Below are 26,218 nucleotides of genomic sequence, written 5' to 3' on the forward strand. Positions count from 1 at the left end.
TTTCAAAGAAAATGGAAGAATAAGATCAGGCAGGACAAGGGATACAGAAGGAAGGAGGGAAGGAAGAAGGAAGGAATGAAGGAGAGGAAGACTAGGGAGGGAGGGAAAAAATAACAAGGAAAAAAAAATGAGAAAAGATACGGAGAAAAGATGAGATCAAGGGAGGAAGAAACTCATCAGGAAGATAGGGAGAAATCTGAAAGCTGCTTCATAGTCTTGCTGCTAAATCATCAGTGCAGTCTTTGTTGATTTTTGACGTTGTTAACTAAACTCTTAAGTTTCTTTGACATCACTCTTGGGTTTATTTTCCCTTTTTCAGCGTGCAGGATAGGATGGCCCCGGGAAGCCTTTAGTCAGACCTTGGCCTCCAGCATTTCCAAAAAAAGTTTGTGCATGGGGACTTTGCCTTCCAGTTTGATGTTGTAGAAATGCTGCACAGCCTTGGTGGAGGTCTGCCTCAGAAGCGGCAGCGTCATCAGCATCTTGCCAGCCCTGCGAGGGTCTTCCATGTGCTGGCCAGCCTCATAATCCTGCAGGGCCTCATGTAAGACATCCTGAAGCTTCTGAACAGCTTCAACATCTTCTATGTGCATGGAGTCTACAAGCAAAGCCAAGAAGATAAACAACAATGTTAACAATAATAAAAAACATGGCAATTCAAATTGTGAAACTTAAATCTTATTCTTGAACTTCTCTATGCTGTGAATTGCTCGGGAATTTCCAAAATCTCCATTTTATTTTTCTAAATTTCACTGCAATAGATAATTTCCAATGCTGACTTAGGACGTGGGAATTACTACAAAAATCCATTATTTCAAACATGTGGGTTTTTCCCTCTGGAGACTGAGCAAGAGAAGACTTTAACAGAATATAGTCTTGGCGGTTTTATTCATTATTTCATTCATATATTTATTCATTCATTCAACAACAACAACAAAAATTATCCTAAGTGCCATGGAGGTAGTGTTGTCTAAAATTCAGATCTTGTGCTCAAGAAGCCCATATTTCCCAAAAGGGAAAAAAAGAATTTGATAACCAAAACTGTAAGATATCCATGAAAATACACTGAACCTAATACTATGTTCCATTGTCAACTATACACAAATCACAATAAACTGCTCATCTTTCCAGAATTTTTAGCGTTCTCTTAGCAATTCATTAAAGCATCCTTACCTAGTCGGCTTCTCTACAGAAAAACACATGAAGTCTTCAATGAATTCTGAAATACTTTTCACATTTGTGAAGGCGAACTTTGCCCGCAAGTGACTAATTAAAAAATCTAATTCAATCAAGCAAGGAAAGGGTTAACAGGGTTGCCACAATTACTCTCGTGAGAAATGTGAGATGTGAAGGGAAAATAAAAGTTACAGCTCTAGCTCTAAAACAGACACTTAATTATATACAAGTTTGAATCATTTAGCACGTTTTATTGATTCTGATGACAGTTTATCTGTTAATTACACATAATGGAGTCTTTGGGGGGTTCTTCACGTTTAATAATTCTACTTCTCTGAGAATGCAGAGCTCTGAGATATATGTAGTTAGCCTAATCTTTCATATAATTCAAATATCAGATCACATGCCCGAAAAGAGAGAGGAAATGTAATTTAAAATCAAGTAGCTAAACATATGATGAAAAAGAATTACGGCAAGGTAATTAAAAGATTGACGGCTATAACCAGTAAATGCTTTAAAACTTCTAGGTATTTTCCTTACTGTTTTGTTTTGATTTTACACTGCCATTTTAAAGTTGTTTCATCTCATCATTATGAATTGACTATTGATAACAACAGATTTCTTTAAAGGAGTTTTAGGGGACTTCCCTGGTGGTCCAGTGATTAAGACTCCATTCTCCCAATGCAAGGGACAAGGGTTTGATCCTCAGTCAGGGAACCAAGACCCCACATGCGGCAACACGCAGCCAAAAAATTTAAAAACTTGAAAAAATGAAAAAGAGCAGAAAAATGTAACTAAATCATTTCTTAAATACTTGTTTTTGGGTGTGGCCTCTGATAAGCACTTTTATGAATTTTAACTCATTCATTTCCCAACAGCCCTGTGAGTCAGGGGGCAGTGCTGGTAAGTGTCAGAATAGGATTAAACTCAGGTGTCTTTGAATCAAAGTATGTTACCAGAATTTATAACACTGGACATGACATTTCCTTTAAAAAATAAAAAATGAAAGAGTTGAAATTGTCCTCTGAGCTCATTTCACTCAACTTTCCACCTTCATCAAAAATCTTGTCTACAACATTTCTAATGATGACACTGCCAGTTGCATGGATAGCTTTCTACTTAACAAGGAAAAAGAACTAATTGTTAGAAATGTCTTCTTCATATTTTCCCAAATCTGTCTCCAACTTGTATCCTTTGGTCCTGGTTCTAACTACGGAAACCATACAGGATACATTTTCTTCTTTGACATGGCAGATCTTTAAATGTTTGAAGTCAGCGGTACGGTCACCTCGGCCCCCACCCCAAGTCTTGCCTTCCCCACTGCTCTTGCCCAGCAGGAGATATATTATAGAATGTCACAGGAAATGAGGCGAGGACAAATAGCAGAGAGATATGCTCACAAACAGCAATTAAGACTTCAAACTATTCTTTAAAGGCGGTGATTTAGCTTGAGAGATTTAAAAATGATTTAATCAAATTACTATGATAATTTAACTTCCCATTTACAGAAAAGATTCTAACTCATTTTAGCTTAACCCATTCTCGGATCTGCTAATATTTTAAATGCAAACTCACTAAATCTGAACTACTTAATTAGACCATGATTCAGCTGGCAGACTGCTGAAGAAAATATTAATCTCCATTAGGGATCCTAGTTCAAGTTCTGGCTCCGTGGCTTTAATCTCTGTTTTATTCTTGGGGCTAAATTTAAACATTCATGCCAAGCTCAACAGAACTGGCATTACTTTATGTAATTATTTAATTTGGTTGTTGGTACATGTTTTTTAACTTCATGTTTTAAAGGAAATTGTCCCAGTATTTGTGCTGATGGGAACCAACTAAACTTAATAATGGAAACCATAGGTTTATAAACTAATCAGACAGGGCAAAACTGAACATTAAAAACACAGAGTGAGCTGCTAAGAAAAAATAAACCTAGGATTTCTGGGTTCAAGCCCAGACCCATTAAATAAGAAAACTGGAGCAGCATGCAGGACATTAGTATTTTTGAAAACCTAGCTGATTCTATAGTCAAGTCAGAGTAGAGAATTTGTCACATAGACAATAAGACAACTGGAATTCTAAAATAATCAAGATTCCAAAAGACAACCAGAGTTCAAATGATATATATAGCCTCAACCATATTTTAAGTTCCAACATCTAATAATAAAACAGAAACCTTTTGTTAAATTTCAGTATTTTCCTCCATGAAGTGGGGCCGTAAAGGGACATATCTAACTCAGATCATTTACTTTGAGAAGACAGCTAAATATCCTTATACTAATAGCTGCAAAATCCATTGAGACTTAGAGCTACAGCAAAAGAAGATTTTTATTTTTACATCTTATCTGGAACAGAACACTGTCCTTATCAATGGTAAAATTATCCATTACTGTGGCATTAGGTACAGCCAAATGCCCACATTCTGTTTGGAAACTGTCTTCAGGATTTGTAGCTCATTCTTGGCAATATTTTCTCAATGATGCCAAATCTTATTTTGAGGATGGAATTGAATATTAGACATAGACGAAGAATATTCAAAGTCAAGCCTGATACACATTATAAACCGATACTCAGCCATCTTTTCCATGGAATACAGGTGTTGATTTTCTTTAGTTTGTAAGCTGCCTACATGAAGAGGGGCAGTAAGGGCTCAGCCAATGTGACTCTCTCTCTAATCACCAAAGCAATGAAATGTAGTATGATGAAAAAAAGAAGTGAGCAAAAGCCTACTTTCTAAAAGCAAATTTGTATCTCCAAATTTTTATATACGATTGTAAGGAGTCTAATGAAGTGATCTCAGTTAACCAGCTGAGATATTGAAGAAACTGTGTTGCCCACCATGGCAAAATGACTCTTGATTAACCCAGTTAGACTTAAAAGTTTTCCAAAAGGTGCCAATTATAAAGTTTTGATTAAAAATCAGTAAACTATATTCCAGCAAGTTGGTAGTTGTGGCACCAAACACTTTTAATCTCTCCAAATCTGCACATAACAGAACAGAGCAACTAGATAGCAAAACTGAAAACCGCAGACAACACTTAGCAAAAACACGAAGTGACAAGATATCCAAATCACACACACACACACACACACACACACACACACAGAATTATAGTGTGTGTGTGTGTGTCTGTGTTCCTAGCTCTGTCCACTGAAGAGATTCAGGAAGGATGGGTCAACCCAGGGATGTAGTAATGGGTACCACTGGCACCCAAGCTGTAATCAGATTCCAAGTCCCAGCCAGGAAATATGAAGGAAGAATATGGAACACCTTGGGCTTCCCAGGTGGTGCGAGTGGTAAAGAACCTGCCTGCCAATGCAGAAGACAGAAGAGACGTGAGTTTGATCCCTGGGTCGGGAAGATCCCCTGGAGGAGGGCATGGTAACCCACTCCAGTATTCTTGCCTGGAGAATCCCATGGGCAGAGGAACCTGGTGGGCTACAGTCCATAAGGTTGCAAAGAATCAGACATGACTGAAGCGACTTAGCACACACACACATATAGAACCCCTTGTCATGATAACTAGGAAGGAGAGTATCTACACCTACTAAGTCATTCAAAAAAGATTCCATATGCTGACCTACAAAGGTGCCCACTGACGCTAGTGGGGCAATTTAAAAAGAATTATAATTGCAACTGATTGAAACCCACTGAATCTGTTTAAATACAAGTTTTTATAATGACACTTAAAAAAGATAAGAGTGCTGTTTCATTATCTTGAAAACTTGTAAATTTTAAGTAGAAATAATCAAGCATTTATCCTTTTTTCCCACATTCACTTTGTGACACTGGTAACCAAGAAAGAGAAAGAATCTCTTTGTAAAAGTATCCCCACTACAGAATGAAAAATGAAAGGTTACAATACAAATCACCATGGATTTAGGGAAAGAGTTCCAATGGCTGCTGGGCTGCCCTGGTGGCTCAGACAGTAAACAATCCGCCTGTGATGCAGGAGACCCGGGTTTGATCTCTGGGCTGGGAAGATCCCCTGGAAAAGGGAAGGGCTACCCACTCCAGTATTCCTGCCTGGAGAATCCCATGGACAGAGGAGCCTGGCGGGCTACAGTCCATGGGGTCACAAAGAGTTGGGCGCGACTGAGGGACTAACACTTTCCCTTGCTTCACCAAAGGCTACTAACATCACACAAAAAAGTGAGACAGCCAGATATCACGTGTCTGCCCAGGAATAACATGCCACCCTTAGGTCTAGAAACTGAATCTGATTATGCTGTTTGGATCCTGTTGCGGGTTTGCACGAGATGCCAAGGCCAGAGAAATACGATGAGCTGCCCCTACAGGGTGTAAACTACAAAGTTCACACTGTGGGGAACTCTGCAGGGCAAGTGTCTTGGCTTTTGCAAAAGACAAACTCTAAGAAGGTGAAAATGAAAGAATAAATTTTACATGGAAAGAGACCCCACAGATCCATAAGGAGAAGACAATGTTTTTTAAAGGGCAAGACTAAACTATCAAGTCTGGGGATATACACTGAGCAACAAAGCCATTGTAAAAAGGCAACTGTAAAAGTTGGGAGGAGAGTGGTTACTTTCATGGAAAGGGAGGGGATTGAGAGTGGGACAGACACAACTTGACCTTGTTCATTGTGACAGGTAGCAAAATGGTCCCAAAGATAACCAGATTGTCCATCTCTGGAACCTGAATGTTACCCTGTATGGAAAACGGGACTTTGATATAGGCCAGTATCCTAGATTATCCATGGGCATACAATGAAATCAAGTGTCCTTTTAAGAGGGAGGGGAAAAAAAAAGGCAATGTCACCACTGAAGCAAAATGGTACAGGAATGGCTCTGAAGATGGTGGAAGGAACCACGAGCCAAGGACTGCAAGGAACACCACAGAAGCTGTAAAAGGCCAGGAACCAGATTGTCCTATAGAGTTTCCAGAGGCAGTGTGGCCCTGTACACACCTTACTGTTAACCTGGTGAAGCTGATCGGGACTTCTGACCTCCAGAACTGTAGGACAATAAATTCATGTGGTTTAAAGCCACCGGAGCTTCCTTGGTGGCTGAGTGGTAAAGAAACCTCCTGCAGGGCAGGAGATGATGGAGACATGGGTTAATCCCCAGGCTGAGAAGATCCCCTGGAGTAGGGCACAGCAACCCACTCCAGTATTCTTACCTAGAGAATCCCATGGACAGAGGAGCCTGGCAGGCTTCAATCTATCGAGTCAAAAAAAGTTGGACACAACTGTCATTTACGCTTTCAAGTCACATATTTGGTTTTATATGTGTATGTGCGTGTTAGTCTGTTTTACATTAAAATGGTGAGAGACCTAGAGAGAGGTAGAGAGAAACCTGATGAAAATGTCATTTCTAGAAAGTAGTGAGTTGAGCGGAATTCCTATCAAGACTACAAAAACAGTTGGCAGAAACACCAAGGAAGCTGCACATATATCAAGTAGGGGGTTGGATCGTAACACCTTGTAGGTCTTTTCCAACCCAGAGAATTTGTAATTCTAATACCGGAAATAAAAATAACTCTGAGGAGATTGGGCTTGACATGTACACACTACTGTATATAAAGTAGATAACTAATAATAACTAACTAATAACTGACTAATAATGGGGATCAGTGGTCAAGAATCCAACTGCCAATGGCCAACTCTAATCCAACTGGATATGCAGGAGATGTAGGTTTGATCCCTGGGTGGAGAAGATCCCCTGGAGGAGGAAATAACAACCCATTCCAGTATTCTTGCTGGGAAAATCCCAAGGACAGAGCAGCCTGCCGAGCTACAGTCCATAGGGTCGCAAAGATTCGGGCGTAACTGAACACACAGCAGTGATCACTGAGCATGATAAGAAACATTCGAGAACCAGCTCTATTTTTACATAGGAGTTTGAAAGATCACAATATGCAAATAAGGGCCGCATTAAATCAAAAAACAATCTACTTTCCTAATATGGCTTCAAAAATAAAATAATCCAAAGAATGATGGCAGATTTGAGCAAAAACTAAAAAGAAGTAGAAGAGATGGAAAGGCATTAAGTTTGATTTTTTATTTGTGTGATAATATTAATTATGGTTTTGTCTGGGTAAGAGTTGAGAATAAACTTCTACCTGCCACAAAGGACCTATCCATATTAATTTCTTACAAAATCTGGTAAATATTTTGGCTCCAACTATTTCTGTAACTTTCCCGAGTGGTTTTATACCATAACTCCACAAAGAGAGTAAGAAGATAAAGGAAGCGCAAGCAAGCACATGTGCTCACTAGTGTCCAACTCTTTGCGACCCCATGTACAACAGCCTCCCAAGCTCCTTTGTCCATGGGATTTCCCAGGCGAGAAAACTATAGTAGGGTTGCTATTACCTCTTCAGGGGATCTTTCCAACCCAGGGATTAAACCCACATCTCTTGTATTGCAGGAAGACTTTTTTTTACCACTGAGCCACCTGGGAAGCCCAAGATAAAGGAACTGGGGACAAAATTCAAAATGAAACTGAAAATATTAATTTAGGATGGCAGATCTGAAACTGCACTTGGTAATGTCTTACTCACTGACCACTTTAAAGACGTGGGATATACTTATTTGTGAAACAAACAGCTTATTGATAGCAAGGGACACAGGGTCCAACTCTCTGTCCTCAAGCAGTCTCACATCTTTTATCAGCTCACTTCTGTTACCCATAAAACTATACTGGAGATGTCTACCCAAACAGGCAGGTTGTGGAAATCTAAAAAGATTTCCTGGCAGAGGCTCAAAACTAAAATAGAAATGTCTACAGAAAGATACTAAAAATGGATAATCTCTTGTCCATTAGCTAAAACTGTCTCCTGTGTATCAAATCAGCAAACTCCATTAAAATTTCAATAAAACTGTTTGAGGACCCAGTAGATACTAAAGAATTCAAGAGCTGTTTTTACTCTTTACTAATTGTTCTGATCTGTGAGGATGTTAATATTTCTCTATTACACATTCAACACAAGTACATACACCACACATGAAATCTAAGACCCAAGTCATTATCCTCTTTTAAAAGTAACTGAGAGCTAAAATTTTAGGCCAGTTAGGAGAAATAAGATGTTATTTAATTCATCTGCCTGATTTTACAGAGAAGAAGCCATGCATTCTTAAAGGAGATAAAAATCTGAAATTGGAGAGTAGGGAAAAATATCTCTGCTTTAAGGTAAAATGCATACACACATAGTACCTAAATAGATTACACACAGTTATTTGTAATATTACTTCACTGGGGACCTATTAGGAAAAAAAACATATCTAAACAGCCTACCCTAAGGAGAGTATGTGGTGCTGGAGAAGACTCTTGAGAGTTCCTTGAACAGCACAGACATCAAACCAGTCAACCCTAAAGGAAATCAATCCTGAATATTCATTGGAAGGACTGACACTAAAGCTGAAACTCCAATACTTTGGCCACCTGATGCAAAGAGCCATCTCAGAAAAGACATGGAACAGACCACGATGCTGGGAAAGACTGAGGGTAGGAGAAGGGGGCGACAAAGGATGAGATGGTTGGATGGCATCACTGACTCAATGGACATGAGGCTGAACAAACTCTGGGAGATAGTGAAGGACAGGGAAGCCTGGCATGCTGTAGTCCATGGGTTCTCAAAGAGTCAGACATGTCTGAGTGACTGAACAAAACGAGTGATCATGAAAAATAAGATTGAGAAACACTAAACTTGTATGACGTTCCAAATACACTGGTTAAATATGGCCCCCATTCCAGTCTCCAATAGAAATCATCAACTTTTTAATCCCTGAAATTACACCACATTCAGTACATATACCATTTGTATTTGAGAACAAAATATTGTCATGAGATGAGGATAATCACTTATAATTTAAAATTGATGACCAAAATATCATTTGTAGCTTGATATCAATTTGATGTTATTACTCCAGAAGTGGGATTCCCAGATGGCACAGGGGTAAAGAATTCACCTGCAATACAGGAGATGCAAGTCTGATCCCTGGGTCAGGAAGATCCCCCAGAGAAGGCAATGGTAACCCACTACAACAGTCTTGCTGGGAAAATCTCACGGACAGAAGAGCCTGGCAGGCTACAGACATGGGTGTCACAGAGAGTCAGACACAACCGACCTTGCATACATGCACACTCTTGAAGTACTGTGTATAAGCAAAAAAGAAAACTCAACTTGAACATGTAGATTCTATTTATTCTCAAACAGCCCAGGGTTAAAATTGCTCTAGGTTGGGGGTGGATCTGGAGTGGCAACAGTTGGCATGTGAGGGCTGGCAATGGAACTTGAAGCCCTTGTGACTTAAGCAAAGAGAATGATCGGACTGAAAGTAATTCTTAATCTTACACTGCTTTTAATCTTGCACTGCATAAAAGTGAGTATATTACCTTGGGGCTAGTGATAATAGTTTTCAATAAATCTTAGACAAAAGAATCAAAAGAACCAATTGAGAGAATAGAATCATATGCTATAATCTTACCTAAAATGCTTACAGTACTATCTTACTCTCTTTATGTCTCATGAAGAGATAAAATGAATTCTAGAATCATAGAATTCCCCAAATGGAAAGAATTCTAGAGATCAGTCAAAACCTCTTGGTTAATGTGTCAGAAAGCTGGGGCCTTACAATGCCAATGTTCAAATCGTGACCTAGATTCTCCTTTTAAAATTTAATCTCACAAGATGTATCAGGGGAGCAGTATTTCTCAAGAGATTGTTGTTCTCTATCCAAAATAGAGAATATGTAGTTGAAATGAGCCTATAAAGTTTTTACCTTCAAATATAAGTGGAATAATTATTTAGAGTTTTCAAATATTAGAATATCATAATCACAGTATTGTTGTTGTTGTTTAGTTGCTAAGTCATAGCTGACTCTTTGCGACCCCATTGACTGTAGCCTGCCAGGCTCCTCTGTCCATGGGATTTCCCAGGCAAGAATACTGGAGTAGGTTGTCATTTCCTTTTCCAGGGGATCTTCCTGACCCAGGGACTGAACCAGTGTTTCCTGCATGGGTAAAAGGATTCTTTACCACTGAACCACCAAGGAAGCCCTAATCACAGCATTAGCTCACAATACATTGGGATTTTTGGCTATGTACCTAAAGACAAGGAATATACTTTCAATTGCTTTCTGGTGTTATAAATATTCCTGAATTCATATGTGACAGAAACATAGCTACAAAAAATATGACAGCCATTATCAGGAAGCCAATTCCCTGTTTCCCAAGCATAAGCACAACATTTATAATTATTGAATAAAGACAGGTGTTTAAAATAAGCTGAAATTTAGATTAATGAGACAATGGTTGTTAACACTGACAGCCCGAAGGAGAATGCTGAGATATTATAACAATAAAGTAGATTTTTTTTTCTCCACAGAAAGTCTTTTACATTAATCTAAAATTTCTAAATATGAAAAGAAAAATTTACAAACTTTTTGGCATGTTTATGAGAAGTATTAAAATATATTCACATTGATGTGTTTGGCAGCCTAAGAAACACTGGTTCCTAGCAAGATCGAATCTACAACTTTATTGATGTCCTTCAAATGATGGTTAAAAAATGGAGTAAAACAGCATCATATTGGCAGTCTCAAACAAAATGACTTTCTGAGTGGTTTATCTCAAGCTAAAACAGTAGGCCTTACAGGTTGGATGGATGAGAGAAAGCTATATTTTACACGACAAAGGAGAGGTGACACCATGTAGACATTAAAAAGTCCTTATAGTGCTTAATCACTACTCCTTCATTACAGACTCTGATTCTATTAATTTTTCTTGGTATTGAGAAGCTGAAAAATGTTACAGTTACTTACAGGAGAATTCTGTGATGTGGAGAAGTAGCATACTACTGAATCCTGTGCTAGAAGAGAGGGTTTGCTGACTATTTCTGGCTTAACATATGAAAAATAAACTGACTAGTTCTTTAAAGAGTTCCTAATCACCACTCATTGCTCAAAAGTAGGTCACTTCCTCCCCCTCACAGAAGAGAATGTGGGATTCAAACATCGTATATCAAAATAGTAATGATTATACTTCTAAACAACAGTGACAAATGCTGCTACTAATTAATTCAGGTATTTTAAATTATAATCCATAGCCATAAAGTATACAACTAATATCTAAAATTACAAAATTTTAGCAATTTTGATGATAAAAATTTTAGCACTGCACAGCATTCATGATTAGTTAATAATTCACAAAAAGCAATTTGAGACACAAAAGATATACAACACACTGGGCTGTATTTTAAAAATAATTAACCAAGTAAATGTTTTAAATTAGAACCACTATACAATTTCCAAATAAAAATTCTTCCCAAACCATCACTAGATCTTTCATCCAATTATGAGAGATGCTTTAATGGGAAGTCCATACCAACTAATAAATTCTCAGATCATTTCTATCCCATCCCCCACTTTGGTCTTCCAGACAGCAGAGGTTTCTTCAGAGTTTGTGACGATGATGCCATGTGTCATAAAGAGTCATATTTTACAATTTCACAAGGGGAGGAGGAGAGAAGCGAGTGGTATTTTAAGGAAGAGGGGTCCATTCGCAATTAAAAGTGTGAAATGCTAAACTCCATTATGAAGACAAATAGCAAAGTACAACTTCATTGTTGAAAACAATTTCCCTCCTATCAGTCCAAGGATTCATGCATCAATATTGTAGATGAACTGTTAATTACAAAATCAATTAAAAATTATTCCTAAAAACAGTCACGCGTCCCTGGCTCTCATGGGGGCAATTTGGGCAGAAGGTCTCATCTCACTAGGACCGCGCCAAATCACAAAGTCGTCATCCACAAGTAAGCAAAAGCAATCTGGTTTTTCATTTTTCAGCGCGGCTGAGCCCAGCCTGAGATTGATCGTCACATATGGCCCCAGAAAACAAACTGTCAATACCTTGAATGCTGCAGAATTTGAACAAATAGCCATCCGCCCATTCAAGCCACTCATTGCATCCCATTTAACAGATTTTATTGACAGTTTCCTTCTTGTAATTAAAGGGAAAACTACTGGCCGGCAACCAAGATAAAGTTCAAAGATAGGGTCAAAACAAAAGCAGATGGAGGGGCACGATGTGACTGTCAATGGTACATAGCATCAGAGCGTGTTATTGACGCAGGTATCTAAAGATCGGCACGTCATTAAGGAGGGATCTATCCTGGACTTTATGCAAATGCTAAGAGAGACTTAAGACCACAATCAAGCATCCAGAGAGGCACAAAGGCAAAAACAACAAAGCACCAACGATTTTTACTTATCAGAGTTTGCTCTCTATTTTAGCACATTTCAGTTCTCATGTAAAGACCGTTTATTCTCATAATTCTTAACCCTTACTATATAGGTAATACCTTTAAAGGGAACTACTCCTTTGCAGAATTCAACTTGCTAGAGAATTCCAGAAGGGAAGAAAACAGTATTCTCTGATAATCAGAATGAAAAGCAACACAACATATATTATTCCAACCACAAAATTTGCATTATAGGGTAGGGGAATGATCTGCATTTGTAACTCATACTTATTTTCACTTGTGTAAATAAGACAAAGGACCTAATATTGTCCTGAGCATCCATTGACACCACTGCCACTTTTGCTTTGCCATGATTTGTGTTAACGAACAATTTGGTGGTAAAAGGGACACAGCCCTTAATAAGCAAATAAAATAAAGATAACTCCCTTTAAGTTGGTTTTTCTTTTCTTCTAACTTTTCCCTAGAAAGCTACAAGGATTATAATTTTGCTGACTCAGAATTTACAGCTGGGTCTAGTAAATCCCTGAAGAAGAAGGTAAGTGAAGGGGGAGAACTGACATATTAGGAAATATAACAACAAGCCATGTCAATATGCCAACCTGAATTAGCGAGAGCTATCGCTTTGAGGGTGACAAATTCTTCCTTCTCCAGCTTCATGCTCTTGTATTTTTTTACCAGCTGCAGGATAGCATTATTTAGGTCAAGAAGGCCTGCTAATTTGGACTGGTCTTCATCCATTATATAATCGTCTGCATAGACAAGTTCATCCTCAAAGGAAAGAGATCGGTACACGACACCAAGGATCAAGATTTCCATCCAAGCACTTTGCAGAAGGCTCATCTGGTCCGCCAGGGACAGCGTGGAGAAGCCTGCATGGGAATATAGGCAGACCAAGTTACTTTAAAGCCATCATATCATAATGCAACATTAGTTTCATATGGTAGTCAGCTTCTGCATAGGTGCTCAAAATTATGCTGAGCACTGATTAGCTGCTCTTAAAATTTCTCCTGCAATTTTGCCAATGGCAAAGTAAAAGGCACCAACCAGCTTCAACTTGTTGGTGTTTTCTCCATATTTTAGACACAGCTGACAGGAATATAATAGATAAGAGGTAGTTTTCTTTCACTTGAAAATACCATGCAATCATGAAATACAATTGATTTCTAGTGGAAGTCTTTATGAATGGCTTAAATGGAAGGAAGTGTTAGTCGCTCAGGCATGTCTGGCTCTTTGCAACCCCATGGACTGTAGCCCGCCAGGGTCCTCTGTCCCTGGAATTCTCTAGGCAAGAATACTGGGGTGGGTAGCCATTTTCTTCTCCAGGGAAACTTCTCCACCCAGGGATCGAACCTGGGTCTCCTGCATTGCAGGTAGATTTTTTACCATTTGAGCCACTCTTACTAGGCTTGATAGTTTGATAGGAACTATCAACTACCTCATCTCCAAAACCTGCTCTTGATAAACAACATGAAAGTGAAAAACAAAAACCAAAAAAAAAAAAAAAAAAAAAAAAAACCAGAAGCCCCAAATAAAGGACAACAATTTAGGCCACACAATAGAGTACAATTTGGAGCCATTTCTCTGTAATAGTGACAAGCACAGCGAGTGTGAAGTATGATTACACCCAAAAGAGCTTTCTTAATTGGATATTCTGTCCCCACTGACATTTAGCATGAATTCCTTTTTAAAATGGTGATTGTTGGTATCAAAGAGGATGGAATACTTTGCAGCCTGGTCCCCTCAACACACAGAGAAGCCACAATTTATTCTTGATATTAGGATCCACTCATTTAAAAAGTTAAACATGGAGACCATGAGGTGCAATGGACAAAGTTTGAGCAGAGACAGATCCTAAGCTTCAGTATCAGCTCCACTGAACTACTGGCTGTTTCACCTTGAGCAAGATAATTTCCTTGTACCTTAATTTCTGTTTTGCAGAAATATAAAATAAAACCCAGCAAAACACTACTTTATAATATGTATTCTATAAGTGTAGCTATATTATGCTATTTTTATCTGAAATACCTGGATGACTGCTTCAATCCTAAACCTGGTCTGCATTTATACATACATGTTTAAAGCCCCTTCTGAACTTGAGAAAACAGAAGTAAAAAAAAAAAAATTTAAAAAGAAAATGTGGATCAAGAGGGAAACATGAAGTAGGACAATTAAACCTATTTGGGAGTAAAGATATCTATTTAAATTTCAGAGGGATTAGATCCAGGCTCTAAAAGGAAGTCTTGGTGGAGATAACCTGATGATCAGTTGCTTACTTTTGCCTTAAGAAAAAAAAGTTTCTTAAAACTTCACCTTCATTTCAAGGTTATGCCCAGGAATTCCAAGGGTGACAAACCATATCTACGGTTTTTGAGGACAATGGTACCATGATTTTAGATTGTGCCACCAATAATTCCACAGAAGGAAGAAAGTATTAATAATGCCACTTATAAAATCTGTTATTACTCCCTTTCTAGAACCTATTACCCAAATCAAATCATAAATACCCCCTTCTGTCCAGCTTTCTTAGGCTCCTACCTTTGGCTATTGTTCTTAATCATTTTTATCCATCACAAATTATTCATATTTCCTGTGAGAGTAGCAACTATAGCATGATAAAGAAAAGGAAATTATTTCCTGGCCCATTGGAGAAAACTAGTGGTTGGACATTTAGTACCATTCACTTCAAGTGTTTAATAAAATCACCAAGAGGGATTAGTCCAGCTTTTCTTAAGGCCCACGTAAAAAGCATTCATTTCATTTTTTTTTTATTAAGTTGCTTACATACTACTTAACTGATCTTCTTTTGGACTGACTATGTCTCTTTTTGCTTTTTCTCTATTCTTTCTTTGTCACTGAAATATGGGGTTACAGGAATACACATCCACTTAGAATTACAGATGTAACAACTTTTAACAGGGATTACAAAGAGAAAAATAATGATAGAATCTGAGTAGATGTGGCTCCATTTCTTTTTCATGGTGAGAATGTTTTACAACAAATAAACCAAAAAATCAAACAAACAAATATTGATCTTTTTTCCATTCCCCCACTGTAAGAAAAAGATGTCCTGCAAATTAAAATACCTAAGTTAAGAAGAAGAGACTAAGTAGGAATTTCTTTTGTAAATAAAACAGACGCAAAAGTAGTCATCTAGGAAGTTCTGAGCAAAAGGAGATGGGTAATTTCCATTTGCCTTCGTTTCCTTGTTCCTTTTCACGCTCCCAAGCAGCAGTTTTTCTGCAGCAGCAGATGGACAGAGCGCATAGCCTGCAGCACCTTCCCGTGACAGCCCTATTCTCCAGCCCAGACACTGCTGTTAGTAAATAGATTTACACATTCTCCAATCTCCACACATCTTTCTGCCGAATAATTAAAAGCAGGATGATTAGTTTATTGAGTGGAAGGAGGAACTTTTTTATTGAGGTCCATCCACGATTTTATCAGGGCCAGCACTTTTACGGTTGTCAGGAGGATGCAGGCATCCAATTTTTCTTATCTGCCTGATTAATACAAACGCTGTTTCAGGACGCATTAATTAACAGATACAAATCTACGTTCTCATGGAAGGATCAATACGGAGAAGAAAAGAGGCATCAATGTGAATTTAGTGCTGATGATGGAGCAGGCACGCTATCGACATTTACGTGCACGGAAACTTTAAAGTTGCACGGGGGCCCCTTTGTCCCTGTGATTTACAAATGAACAATTTTTTTTTTTCAGCCATGACAATGTTTCACACATTTCTTGGGGGGTTTAATTAAGCCAAAAACAATAAAACTTCATTTTCTTAGGTTGATCCTGTGACTTGATCCTTCTAAGGGTATGTGTGTGTGTGTGTATGTGAACCGAACTTGGCCTTTGACTTCTTAATGAAATAAAAACAAGCAAAAGGGTAAAGAAAGGTTCTCCTTTTTTGGGGAGGGTGGTCAGGGAGCACATAAAGACAGATATAGTACAAAAGGTCTGCTTGAGAGCCTCAAGTCTATTTCAAGCTGATCAGAGGAGGTGTAATTTTGCCAAACCAAAGGGGAAAGGACAACCTATGGTCTACACAATATAAATAAAGTCTGGACTTTTATCTCTTCTTGGTCCAGAAATAGCTGGAGCCCAACATTTTAACCCTTTCCTCCCAAACCCTTGCAATCTGGAAGCTGTCACAAAGAACTGTCCTGCCCAAATACTTGGATAACAGTTAAACAGCCTTGTTATAAGCTGGCTGTGCTCACCTGAGCACTAAGGCAGCCTAACCCAAAACAGCGACAATATTTCAATTTCTCAAAAATTTCCTTCCTGGCCTTTAGGAGTGCTAGTTCTATTTTACACTCATGAAGATGCAGGGATGAAGTGATAATTTGATCAGTAGTCCTGAGCGAAGTAGAAAAACGTAAGTGACCAAGAGCTAAATGAAAATGCATATCTTAATGAACTGAGTCTAAGGAATTTTCTCCAAACACACGACTGCTCCATTAGTGCACACAGGCTTGCCTCCAAATGATAATTACTTGTTTGTGCTTTTACTGGGCCTTTAGTGGCGTTTTATAGCTATTGGACTGCAAGTTAGAGGTCTTTCGTATCTATAACCTTTAGCTATCTTTGGCGAGAAACCTCTTTGCCAAGTGAAATAAAACATGCTTTGCCGTGGTGTCATGGGCACTTCATGTTTTGTACATCCCAGCATCTTAATCTCCAGTGTGTGACAGGTTATAGTTTTAAATGTTCAGCTGTATTACAGCTTTTTAAAATACACTGATACCATGGCACATTTTTTTCTTCCCCAGCTCCAGTCCATCCCATGCATACTGCTGACAACTCCGATCTCTCTTCATCTCCACCCTAGAGTCAGTGCAACTTAATGTATCTCAGGCATTCTGCAGGCAGAATGACTCTCTACCTTAACCCACAGTTAGGTAGTGTGTTTATCTGCAGTACAGTGTGCGCCAAATAAACCAGATGACTCTTGGGAATAACATCATTTCGAACGATTGAAAAGCTTCTTGAGAGGCAGGTACCCTTGAAGTAACAAGCCTGAAGAAAGCATGTTTTGTGCCAAGCCTCTTGCTTTCTTCTGCTGGAAGCTTTGGAGGTTGACAGTGGCGCTGTGGGCCCTTGTCAAGCACCTTTATTTATTTATTTTTAGCCTGGCAAACTGATGCACTTTGCAGTCAACTTACCAAAAAGGCTAAGCATTTGAAAGTGTGAAGGGCAAAAAATATCTGACGGCTAGTCTTCAAAAATACACTTTCATTTCAGAAAGCATAAATGTTTATTTCCTGAACAGAGTGTTGACAGAAATAGGCTGCCGTGAAGGCGTTAGGGTTTAACCCCTGCTAGGCATTTTCTTCTTGGTTGCTTCCTCGAAACAGAGCAAGCCTTTTACATCTTTGGGGTGTCTGTTAACATCACTTACTCAAGGCATTGATTTCTCTGCAGTTTTTGAACTGTAGTGTCTCTGTCCCACCAAAAATGGACACATTTCAATGAATAGCATAGCATGGTAAAATTACATGTATATCACAATGACATAACAACTCGCTGAGATCACAAGTGGAGTTCATTGAAAGCAGCTGACTGAGCAACACGGCATCAGCTAGATTCTTCAACTCTCATAGAAATAAACCTAGTGTTGACAGGAACTAGAGGAAAAAAGCATAACAATGGCACAAAGATTTGGTCTTAGTTATTAATAAATGCAGATCCATAAGCCTTGTCAGTGATACTCTCTTTTTTAGTCACTTGTTCTTCTCAAATAGGATCAGACATGTCATTTCCTCTATGATTCGCAAAACACAGGGCTCAGGTTTGTGTGTATGTGTGTGTATATATATATGAACTTTTCTCTCCTTATTTCCCATAGAGATGAACTTCATGGACCAGAACTCAGTTGGGGCTCAAGGCAAACAGCTACCAATAGACCAGTGCCAAACTGAAAACCTGGAATATCCTTTTGGTGCTACCAGCAGCATTTTATTTAAACATTTTCTTTATAAAAGATAATTATTATCACTCTATTATTATCTCTCTACCATATTATATTATCTTTTCGTTATATTAGTACCTAAGCATTAGATACATACAGTGCTACCCTTTGAACCTTTATTCTTTTAGCCTGACTGAGACCCAGATTTCAAGTATTTAAATTCAATCACAGTTGGTTTGGGTGAAAAGTAAGAATAACTGACAAAAATGGGATCGCTCCCTTTCTTGCCAATATGATCACTCATTTCAGCATATGTGGAACACAAGAAATCTGTTTCTTTAGTTCTGTTTCTATACTCCAAGTAAGGTTCATGGATATTTTACAGAGCCATTATCTTAAAATAGTGATTTCATGGGACAAACGTGAAAATTAGAAAGACAGAACTCAGATTCAAAAATTACTTTATATCTGCATGGCAGAACTGACCACTGTGTATGCAATGATCTGGATAGCTGTGATAAGCTACAAGAGGAGAGAAGAGAGTTGAACTGGTGGTATCCACCAGTCCAAGGCACAATTACCACTATTCACCAAGCTTACAGGTTCAATTGGCCACTGACCACTCATGCTGGTTATGTCAACAGCCAAATATGTTAGCAATCAGCCCACTCCTGGGCATTGCAATCAACAACACGCCCCTATGCCCACATGGCATCAGTGAAATGCTTTCTTCAGCAATTGTTTAGTGTTGTTTTCTTTTTGGCCACACCACAAGGCATGTAGGATCTTAGTTCCCTGACTAGAGACTGACCCTGTGCCCCCTGCAATGCAAGTGGAGATTCTTAACCACTGGACTGCCAGGGAAGTCCCAGCAATTGTTTCTTGTTTCCCAGTCCAGCTTGCTAGAAAAATTTAAAAAAATAAATTAATTAAAAATTAAAAGTGTAACAGCGCTAAGGAAAAATATTCCCAGGTGGCAGCACAGGAAAGCCTCAAAATGACGGTACAAAGTTTTTGGTTGGTTTGTTTGTTTCTGTGAGTGGGCAGGTTTAAACACTTGCCAACCTACCTTGAAAAGGGCCTGAGAGGGGGCAGATGAGTGCAAAATAAGAATCCAGAGAACATCTACAGGGCGGGTACAGCTTCTCTTTGTAAATCCCACTTACCTACCATCTCTGAATGCTCCAGAGGAGCTGAAGCAATTCCCTTAGTCTTTCCCCAACCCTCTCTGAGCTAGCCTTAACTGCAGTTCTCTCCTTTCATCTAAACCAAGAAGAAAGACAAATTGTTTGGGGTCATGGAGGCAAGGATAGAGAAGCTGCTTTCAAGGAGGAAACTCTAATAGCTTTCTTTTCTTACAACCTTTTTTTGTGTGTGGTGCTAGTTGAAGACAAGAAAGTTCTGCCTGGGAAAACTCTCCTTTTTGATGTGACTAAAAGTTGTTTGGCCATGAAGGAAAAAAAAGGCTGCACCATATATAAAATAGGACTCTTCAAAAAAAATCTGATAAAAGGGTATTGCCAGTTTTACTTTGGAACTAGATACTGAGGAGGGAAAAACATTCTGAAGCTACATTTCTGATTTGGGAGGGAAAAAAAAAAGAAACTACTGGAATCTTGCTCTCCCCAGTAGGACTGGTCAAGAAATATCTTGTGTATTACAGGGGCCAGAATAGTTGTCCAAGAAGAATCAGCCCAGCCCCACCAGATATGCAGGCATTATCCTCTTTAGGAAATTCCCAAGAAGTGTGCATCAGTTTTGGTCTAATACTTGATATAAAAGTCAAACCTTCAAAATAAACACAGGTCGACTCTGTCTTGAACTCTGGGGATCTTTAAAGCTGGGAGACATTTCCACAAACTTTTAAAGAGTATGCAGCAAACTTTTAACGTCAAATATTCAAAAGCTAAGGGTTTACTGCTATGGGTAACAGAGGAGGGAAGAGGCTGTGGTGTGGGGAGCAGTGACCTTGAGGTCTGGGGATCTGGGTTCTGGTTCCATCTCTCCCCATGACCAAGGGTGTTAACTTGGCCCCTGCTGTTAAGTTGAATCACTGCCCTCCAAAAGCTGTTGGAATCCTAAATCCCAGGACTTTGAATGTGACCTTATTTGGAAATAAGGTCTGTGTAGATGATCAAGTTAAAATGAGGTCATTAGGGTGGGTCCTCATCTAATCTGATTACAACTTCATTGAAAGGGGGAAATTCAGACTCAGACACAAACAGGAGGAAAACAAAGCGAAGATATACAGAGAGAATATTATCATCCACAAACCATGCGATGCTGGAGGCTACCTGAAGCTAGGAGAAAGGCATGGGACAGATCCTCAGAAGGAAGATACCTTCCAGACACCCTTGATCTCAGATTTCCAGGCTCCAGAACTGTAGGACAAATGCTTAAGTCATCCAGTTTGAGGTACTTAATTATTGCAGCCCAAACAAACTGCTGGCTTCCCTGGTGGCTCAATGGTAAAGAATCCGCCTGCCAGTGCAAGGTACTCAGGTTTGATCCCTGGGTCGGGAAGATCCCCTGGAAAAGGAAATGGCAACCCGCTCCGGTATTCTTGCCTGGAAAATTCCATGGACAGAGGAGTCTGGTGGGCTACAGTCCATGGGGTCTCAAAGAGTCGGACAATACTGAGCTTGTGCATGCACTCACACACACGCAGAGCAAACCAATACAGACCCATAGCTGACGCTTCACCTGTCAGTGTGAAATGAGGACCAAACATCTCTGAAGCATCTTCCAGCCCCAATGCCGCCTGACTCCGAATAACAAACGGAGAGCTGCTGACATGAAACACAAGCCTGTGTGGGCAGTAATCAGCACCTCTGATGAAGATCACCAGATTGGGAGTAAATCAACCTGTGATGGCAACTCTGCCACCAACTAGCCATGGGACTCAGCTCCTGGGATTCCTGCTTTCTCACCCGTAAAATGGAAGGTGGGAACAATCTCCCTAAAGTTTGGGTCCAGTCCTACATCATTCAGGTTTTCAGTGGTTCCACCCTAACACAATTCTAATCAATCGATACTTAGTACATCTATGATGAATGAAACACTGCGCTCATAACCATGATGCTAATATTGCACAAGATGATACAATTCCTGCCCTCTCAGACTTTCCAGTTTAGTAAATGAAGAGGAGTACACAATGAGGTGAAGTAGGTAGGTACCACAAAGAAGGCTCACACTGAATGCATTGGGCTGGCCAAAAAGTTCACTCGGTTTTTTCCATACCATTTCACAGAAAAACCCTAATGAACTTTTTGGCCAACCCAATAAATGCAGAGGAAGAAAGATGGGTGTTTGGTTGGACGCATCCTCCCAAATGGACCCATCATTTTGTCTCCTTTTCTTCCTCTGTGGTTTTGGTTTGGGTCTCCATCTTCTCTTTTGGGATAAAGGATACACAAATCCTTAGGTCTAGTGTTTCCCACTTCTATCCCACCTGTGGTTATTCGAACATTCTATTGAATACGAAAGCTAACTCTGCTATTCACTGATAACAAATGTTTTCTTGGCTTCCACATCTCCTGAAGGACAAAACTGAAACTTTCTGGCACAAGATGAAATTTCTTTAAAAAAAAAAAAAAAAAAGATGAAATTTCTTTCACTCTGTGGCCTTTCTCATCCCTTCCTTCCATACGTCCTGAAAATTTCTCACCTGGGAAGTGCTCTGTGGATGGCTGAACACCTTGAAAACTGAGACCATTTTCCCAACCCCCATGTCAAACCCCACACCTTCACGACTTCGCAGATTAAGAGCAACACCACCTACCCGCTGCCTCACCCCTAGCCTCTCAGGGATCTATCACCGAGTGTTCTCTGTAATGCCTAACGTCAAGTGCATATGTGTCTATCCATCCCTACTGTCCTTATCGCTGTTCCCGTGCAGCATCCAGGGGCAGTGACAGTTGTGAGCTGCAAAACAGGCTAGTGGAGCTCAAGGTAAAGACATAAGCAACTGAGGGAGTGGGGGTGATGACGTGTTGCCCAACAGGTATAGCCATATCCTTCTTGTGCATTTCCACGATCTCTGAGCTCTTACCAGTGGAGACCGTCTCTTCTTTGCTCCTTGCTGTATCCGTAGCACCTCCAACACTGCCTGCCATGTAGCATGTGCTCAATATATACATGCCAAATGAATGAATGGATAGAAAATTCCTTAACAACTCATGGACTGGCTTTCAACAAGAATGGGAGGCTAAATAAATAAATATTCCAGATACCAGCTCCAACCCCTCAAATATTTGAACATGTCACAGAAAAACTGCCTAATGTCTTCTTTATAATTCAACAAGTGTTTATTAAGGCACTGATTATACATAAAGCTCTTTGCCTGTAAGTGCCTATCTAGTATATAGGATTTTCTCTGGAGCCACTTAAATTCTGATAAAGTTCTGCCTAAATTTCACAACCTCAGCCAGTTCTTTTTGAATTTGTAATTAAAGTTGACATTTTAATCATACTGCCTAACCACGTTCTCCTATATTTACAAATAACCATTCACAACAGATTCCATGATCATGTCATGACTTTTTTATTATTTACAAGTATCTGTAATTAATTTCTCTACTTTACCCTAGTTGTGTAATTATTTTGACAATGTGTAAATTTATTATCTGGAGCTAGTATTTTAATTCTCTGAAAGCCTGACTTAGGTCACGAATGAAAGAAAAAGCTCACTGCCTCTTTCTACTCGCTGGAATAAAAATTTGTATGTCTACAGTTTTTACATAAATTCTTAGGAGACTCCAAATCTAGCTTTGATAAAGCCAAAGTCACTGATAAAGGCACTTTCTACACTTTAAAAAAATAGCAAGCAGATTGAGCAATCCTGTATTTTCTTTATTCATTATGAGTTTCCTTTCCTTGAGTCAAAAACAGCAAAGAAAAGGCAATGCAATAAAAACACATTCAGATATGGCAACTCCCTCTCAGTCCATTCTAGAACAATGGATTCTAATACTCACTTGTCAGAAGTATTTGCAACATGACAGCCATTGGGCAGCACGAGGGAGTGAGGCGGCTTCCCACTTGAAAGCAGCAAATTAGGCATTTACAACAGTGAAGATGGTACTTGTTGGTTACGACCTTTCACTGTGACTGCACAAGTAGGTGTTAATGTAATTTAAATGCCACTTAGACATCTTTCAGGTTTATCAAACTGGTTTGTACATCCATTCTTATGCAATCATTTTGAAGGGAAACTATTTCCACCTGCTGTAGGAACAAGCATAGCTAGAAACAACCCTAGGCAAATATTCTGGGCAAGTGAAGGAGGATCCGTCTAACTGAAGAAAAAGTCAGTCTGGACCTTGAGGAAGTCAAGCAGGAGGTCAAAAAATTCCTTTAATAAGTTGGGTAGTTGGTTCACATTACTTTTTATGAACTCTGTTTTTTCCATTTTTTTGTACATACTCAGCTGAGAGTCTGCATTTATGGACACACCTATTAGGTCTCTTGGAAACCATAATTTTTCATTTAAAATAGGGACATGGTGAGAAACGGAAGAAGATGAATTTTGCTAACACAAATTTTCAGATCAAATACATTTTTTTTACAATTCAAAATTTTAATAAACTAAACAATGTTATCAATAAAGCATGTCATCTGTCAGAGTTTAGCAAGAGAGAGATGTGCCGCTAATCCTCTTTAGAATTGCTGGAGAAACAATCCCAACTATAATTTTGGGTTGTTTTTTAAAACAACAGCGCATTATTGGCATTTTTTACCTTCCTTTATAAATCCTAATATTTGATTTTTAAACTGTGTTTCTGACCCCAAAATATACTTTAAATTAAAAATAAATTTTTGTGAGTTTGTCTTTTGCCCACACATGAAACGTGATAACTTTTTAAAAAGATGAACCACTTCTAATGGGAACATTCGATCATTAAAGGAAATCTATAAATAGCAAGTTAGCCATGGCTGCTTTGTCTTGTTATATGTGACACACATAATATTCTGATATTGAAGAATCTAAAAGCACATTCCACACATTGGATAAAATAGAAATAAGCTGTTGTAGGATATACATATATATTTATACATATTAAATAAACTGGTTATATATCATATATATACACATAGGTGTGCATATATATCAGAGAAGGCAATGGCATCCCACTCCAGTACTCTTGCCTGGAAAATCCCATGGATGGAGGAGCCTGGTAGGCTGCAGTCCATGGAATCGCAAAGAGTTGGACATGACTGAGCGACTTCACTTTCACTTTCAGGCACTGGAGAAGGAAATGGCAACCTACTCCAGTGTCGTTGCCTGGAGAATCCCAGGGACGGGGGAGCCTGGTGGGCTGCCGTCTATGGGGTTGCACAGTTGGACACAACTGAAGCGACTTAGCAGCAGCAGTGCGTATATATATATGTATATGTGTGTATATATATATATAAAACTACAGATGTATAGTTTACGTATATCTAAATGAGTTAACATAATGAAAAATTAGAAGGAAAGAAGAAATGATCTATCCACCCTAATTTGATTTTGGATTACATGCTGCTCATTCAAGGAAGGTAAGTGTTCAAACTTTCTCCCAATGTACCTGCTTGCATTAACGAAGGCACAGTTGCTGGCTTATGACTTAGGGTATTAAGTCAAAAGAGTCTTTTTTTTACACCATTTTTCCATTTGTGAAGGCTACATCCACACACCTGAAGCCACAGAATGATGTTGGCATCATGAAAGACTGAGTTAATTCCCTGAGCTCACCCAAAAATATGCAAATTTTATTTCCACTACCAAATACCAAAGAACAGAACATTGTGATCTTCTTGCTTGCTTTCACTTAAAGGATCAAGAATTGATTCTCTCTGGGATCTCTAAGAGAAAGTCACTTCTAATTTCTTTATTAATTTTATATAACATGCCTTCAAATCTTTTTTAACATACCAAATTAAGTCCCTCGATATAGAAACACAAATCTCAACAAGAGCACTACTTATGAGAGGCTTGTTGTTGTTTATGGAATTAAAATTTATTTCTTCCCTTTTCTCACTTTTACTTTTTATACATGAAGCAGAAAAAGAGAGAAAATCTTAAGGTGCGCTTTTCTTGATTTTTCCCTAAGTAGAAAGATACTACATTTCCGTGTCTCCAACATATGCCCTAGAAAGAGGAGAGGCAGGAAAAAAAAAAAGCACAAAAAACTAAGAGGTCTTCTGCATAAACGCCAAGTTAAAGGATTTACAGTGCAGGCTATTAAAAACAAAGTGTCATATGTATTCGTGAAAGAACGTAGAAGAAATATGTTATCCATGAGATGCATGTCATAGATGTGAAATTATAGCACCCTGACCCTGAAACTCCACATTCAAATAATATTAGAAATTATCACCATCTATGCTTAAAAATCCGGGCATAATTTGTGCTCCAGACTGCAAGGAAAAACAGCAACTCTGAATTTCTAGCCCTGAGAGTTCGGTTTAAAGTCAGGCTCTCACATGATTTTTCTCTGGGGCTAATGAAGATCTGTTTACGAATATTTACTCCCAAGTTCACGGCTGGTGTTTGCTGGCTCAAGCAGAGCTAAGTCATTACAGCTTGGCACACGATCCACCAGGGAGGCTACCAGTTATCTTCTCACTGACAACAGAGGCAACCCCTCCGATTCCTCTCTGCCTCCCCTCCTTCTTCTCTACACTGCCCTGATTTGGATAACTGGCCAAGTTAAAAGGAAACAAAAAAACTGAGAAACAACACAGCTCTTGGAATTTCTCAACCACATGAATGCAGAATCGTTATCAGTCTTGAAATGCTGCCTGTCCTATTTACCACAGGTGCATAATATACAAACCAAACCTGCAAACCTGCGCCTCTTAGAATAACTCTTTCGAGACACTCTTCCATTCAAAAGTAGAATGGAGGAGGGAGA

The 26,218-nt window shown here is 39.0% G+C and overlaps 1 protein-coding gene across 3 annotated transcripts in view; it reads right to left on the reverse strand.

Annotated features, from left to right (window-relative positions):
* Nucleotides 1-353: 353 nt before the first annotated feature.
* The window catches only part of ESRRG (estrogen related receptor gamma), a 240,935-nt gene continuing 215,070 nt past the window's right edge, over nucleotides 354-26,218 (reverse strand). For all 3 annotated transcript variants that reach the window (XM_068986026.1, XM_068986028.1, XM_068986027.1), the window contains 2 exons: nucleotides 13,006-13,275; nucleotides 354-598 (listed from right to left, as the gene is read on the reverse strand). In XM_068986026.1, the coding sequence (XP_068842127.1) occupies nucleotides 354-598; nucleotides 13,006-13,275 (515 nt within the window). The remainder of the gene's footprint in view (nucleotides 599-13,005; nucleotides 13,276-26,218) is intronic.

The sequence above is a fragment of the Capricornis sumatraensis genome, chromosome 14, assembly GCF_032405125.1.
Source record: "Capricornis sumatraensis isolate serow.1 chromosome 14, serow.2, whole genome shotgun sequence".
Lineage (NCBI taxonomy): Eukaryota > Metazoa > Chordata > Mammalia > Artiodactyla > Bovidae > Capricornis > Capricornis sumatraensis.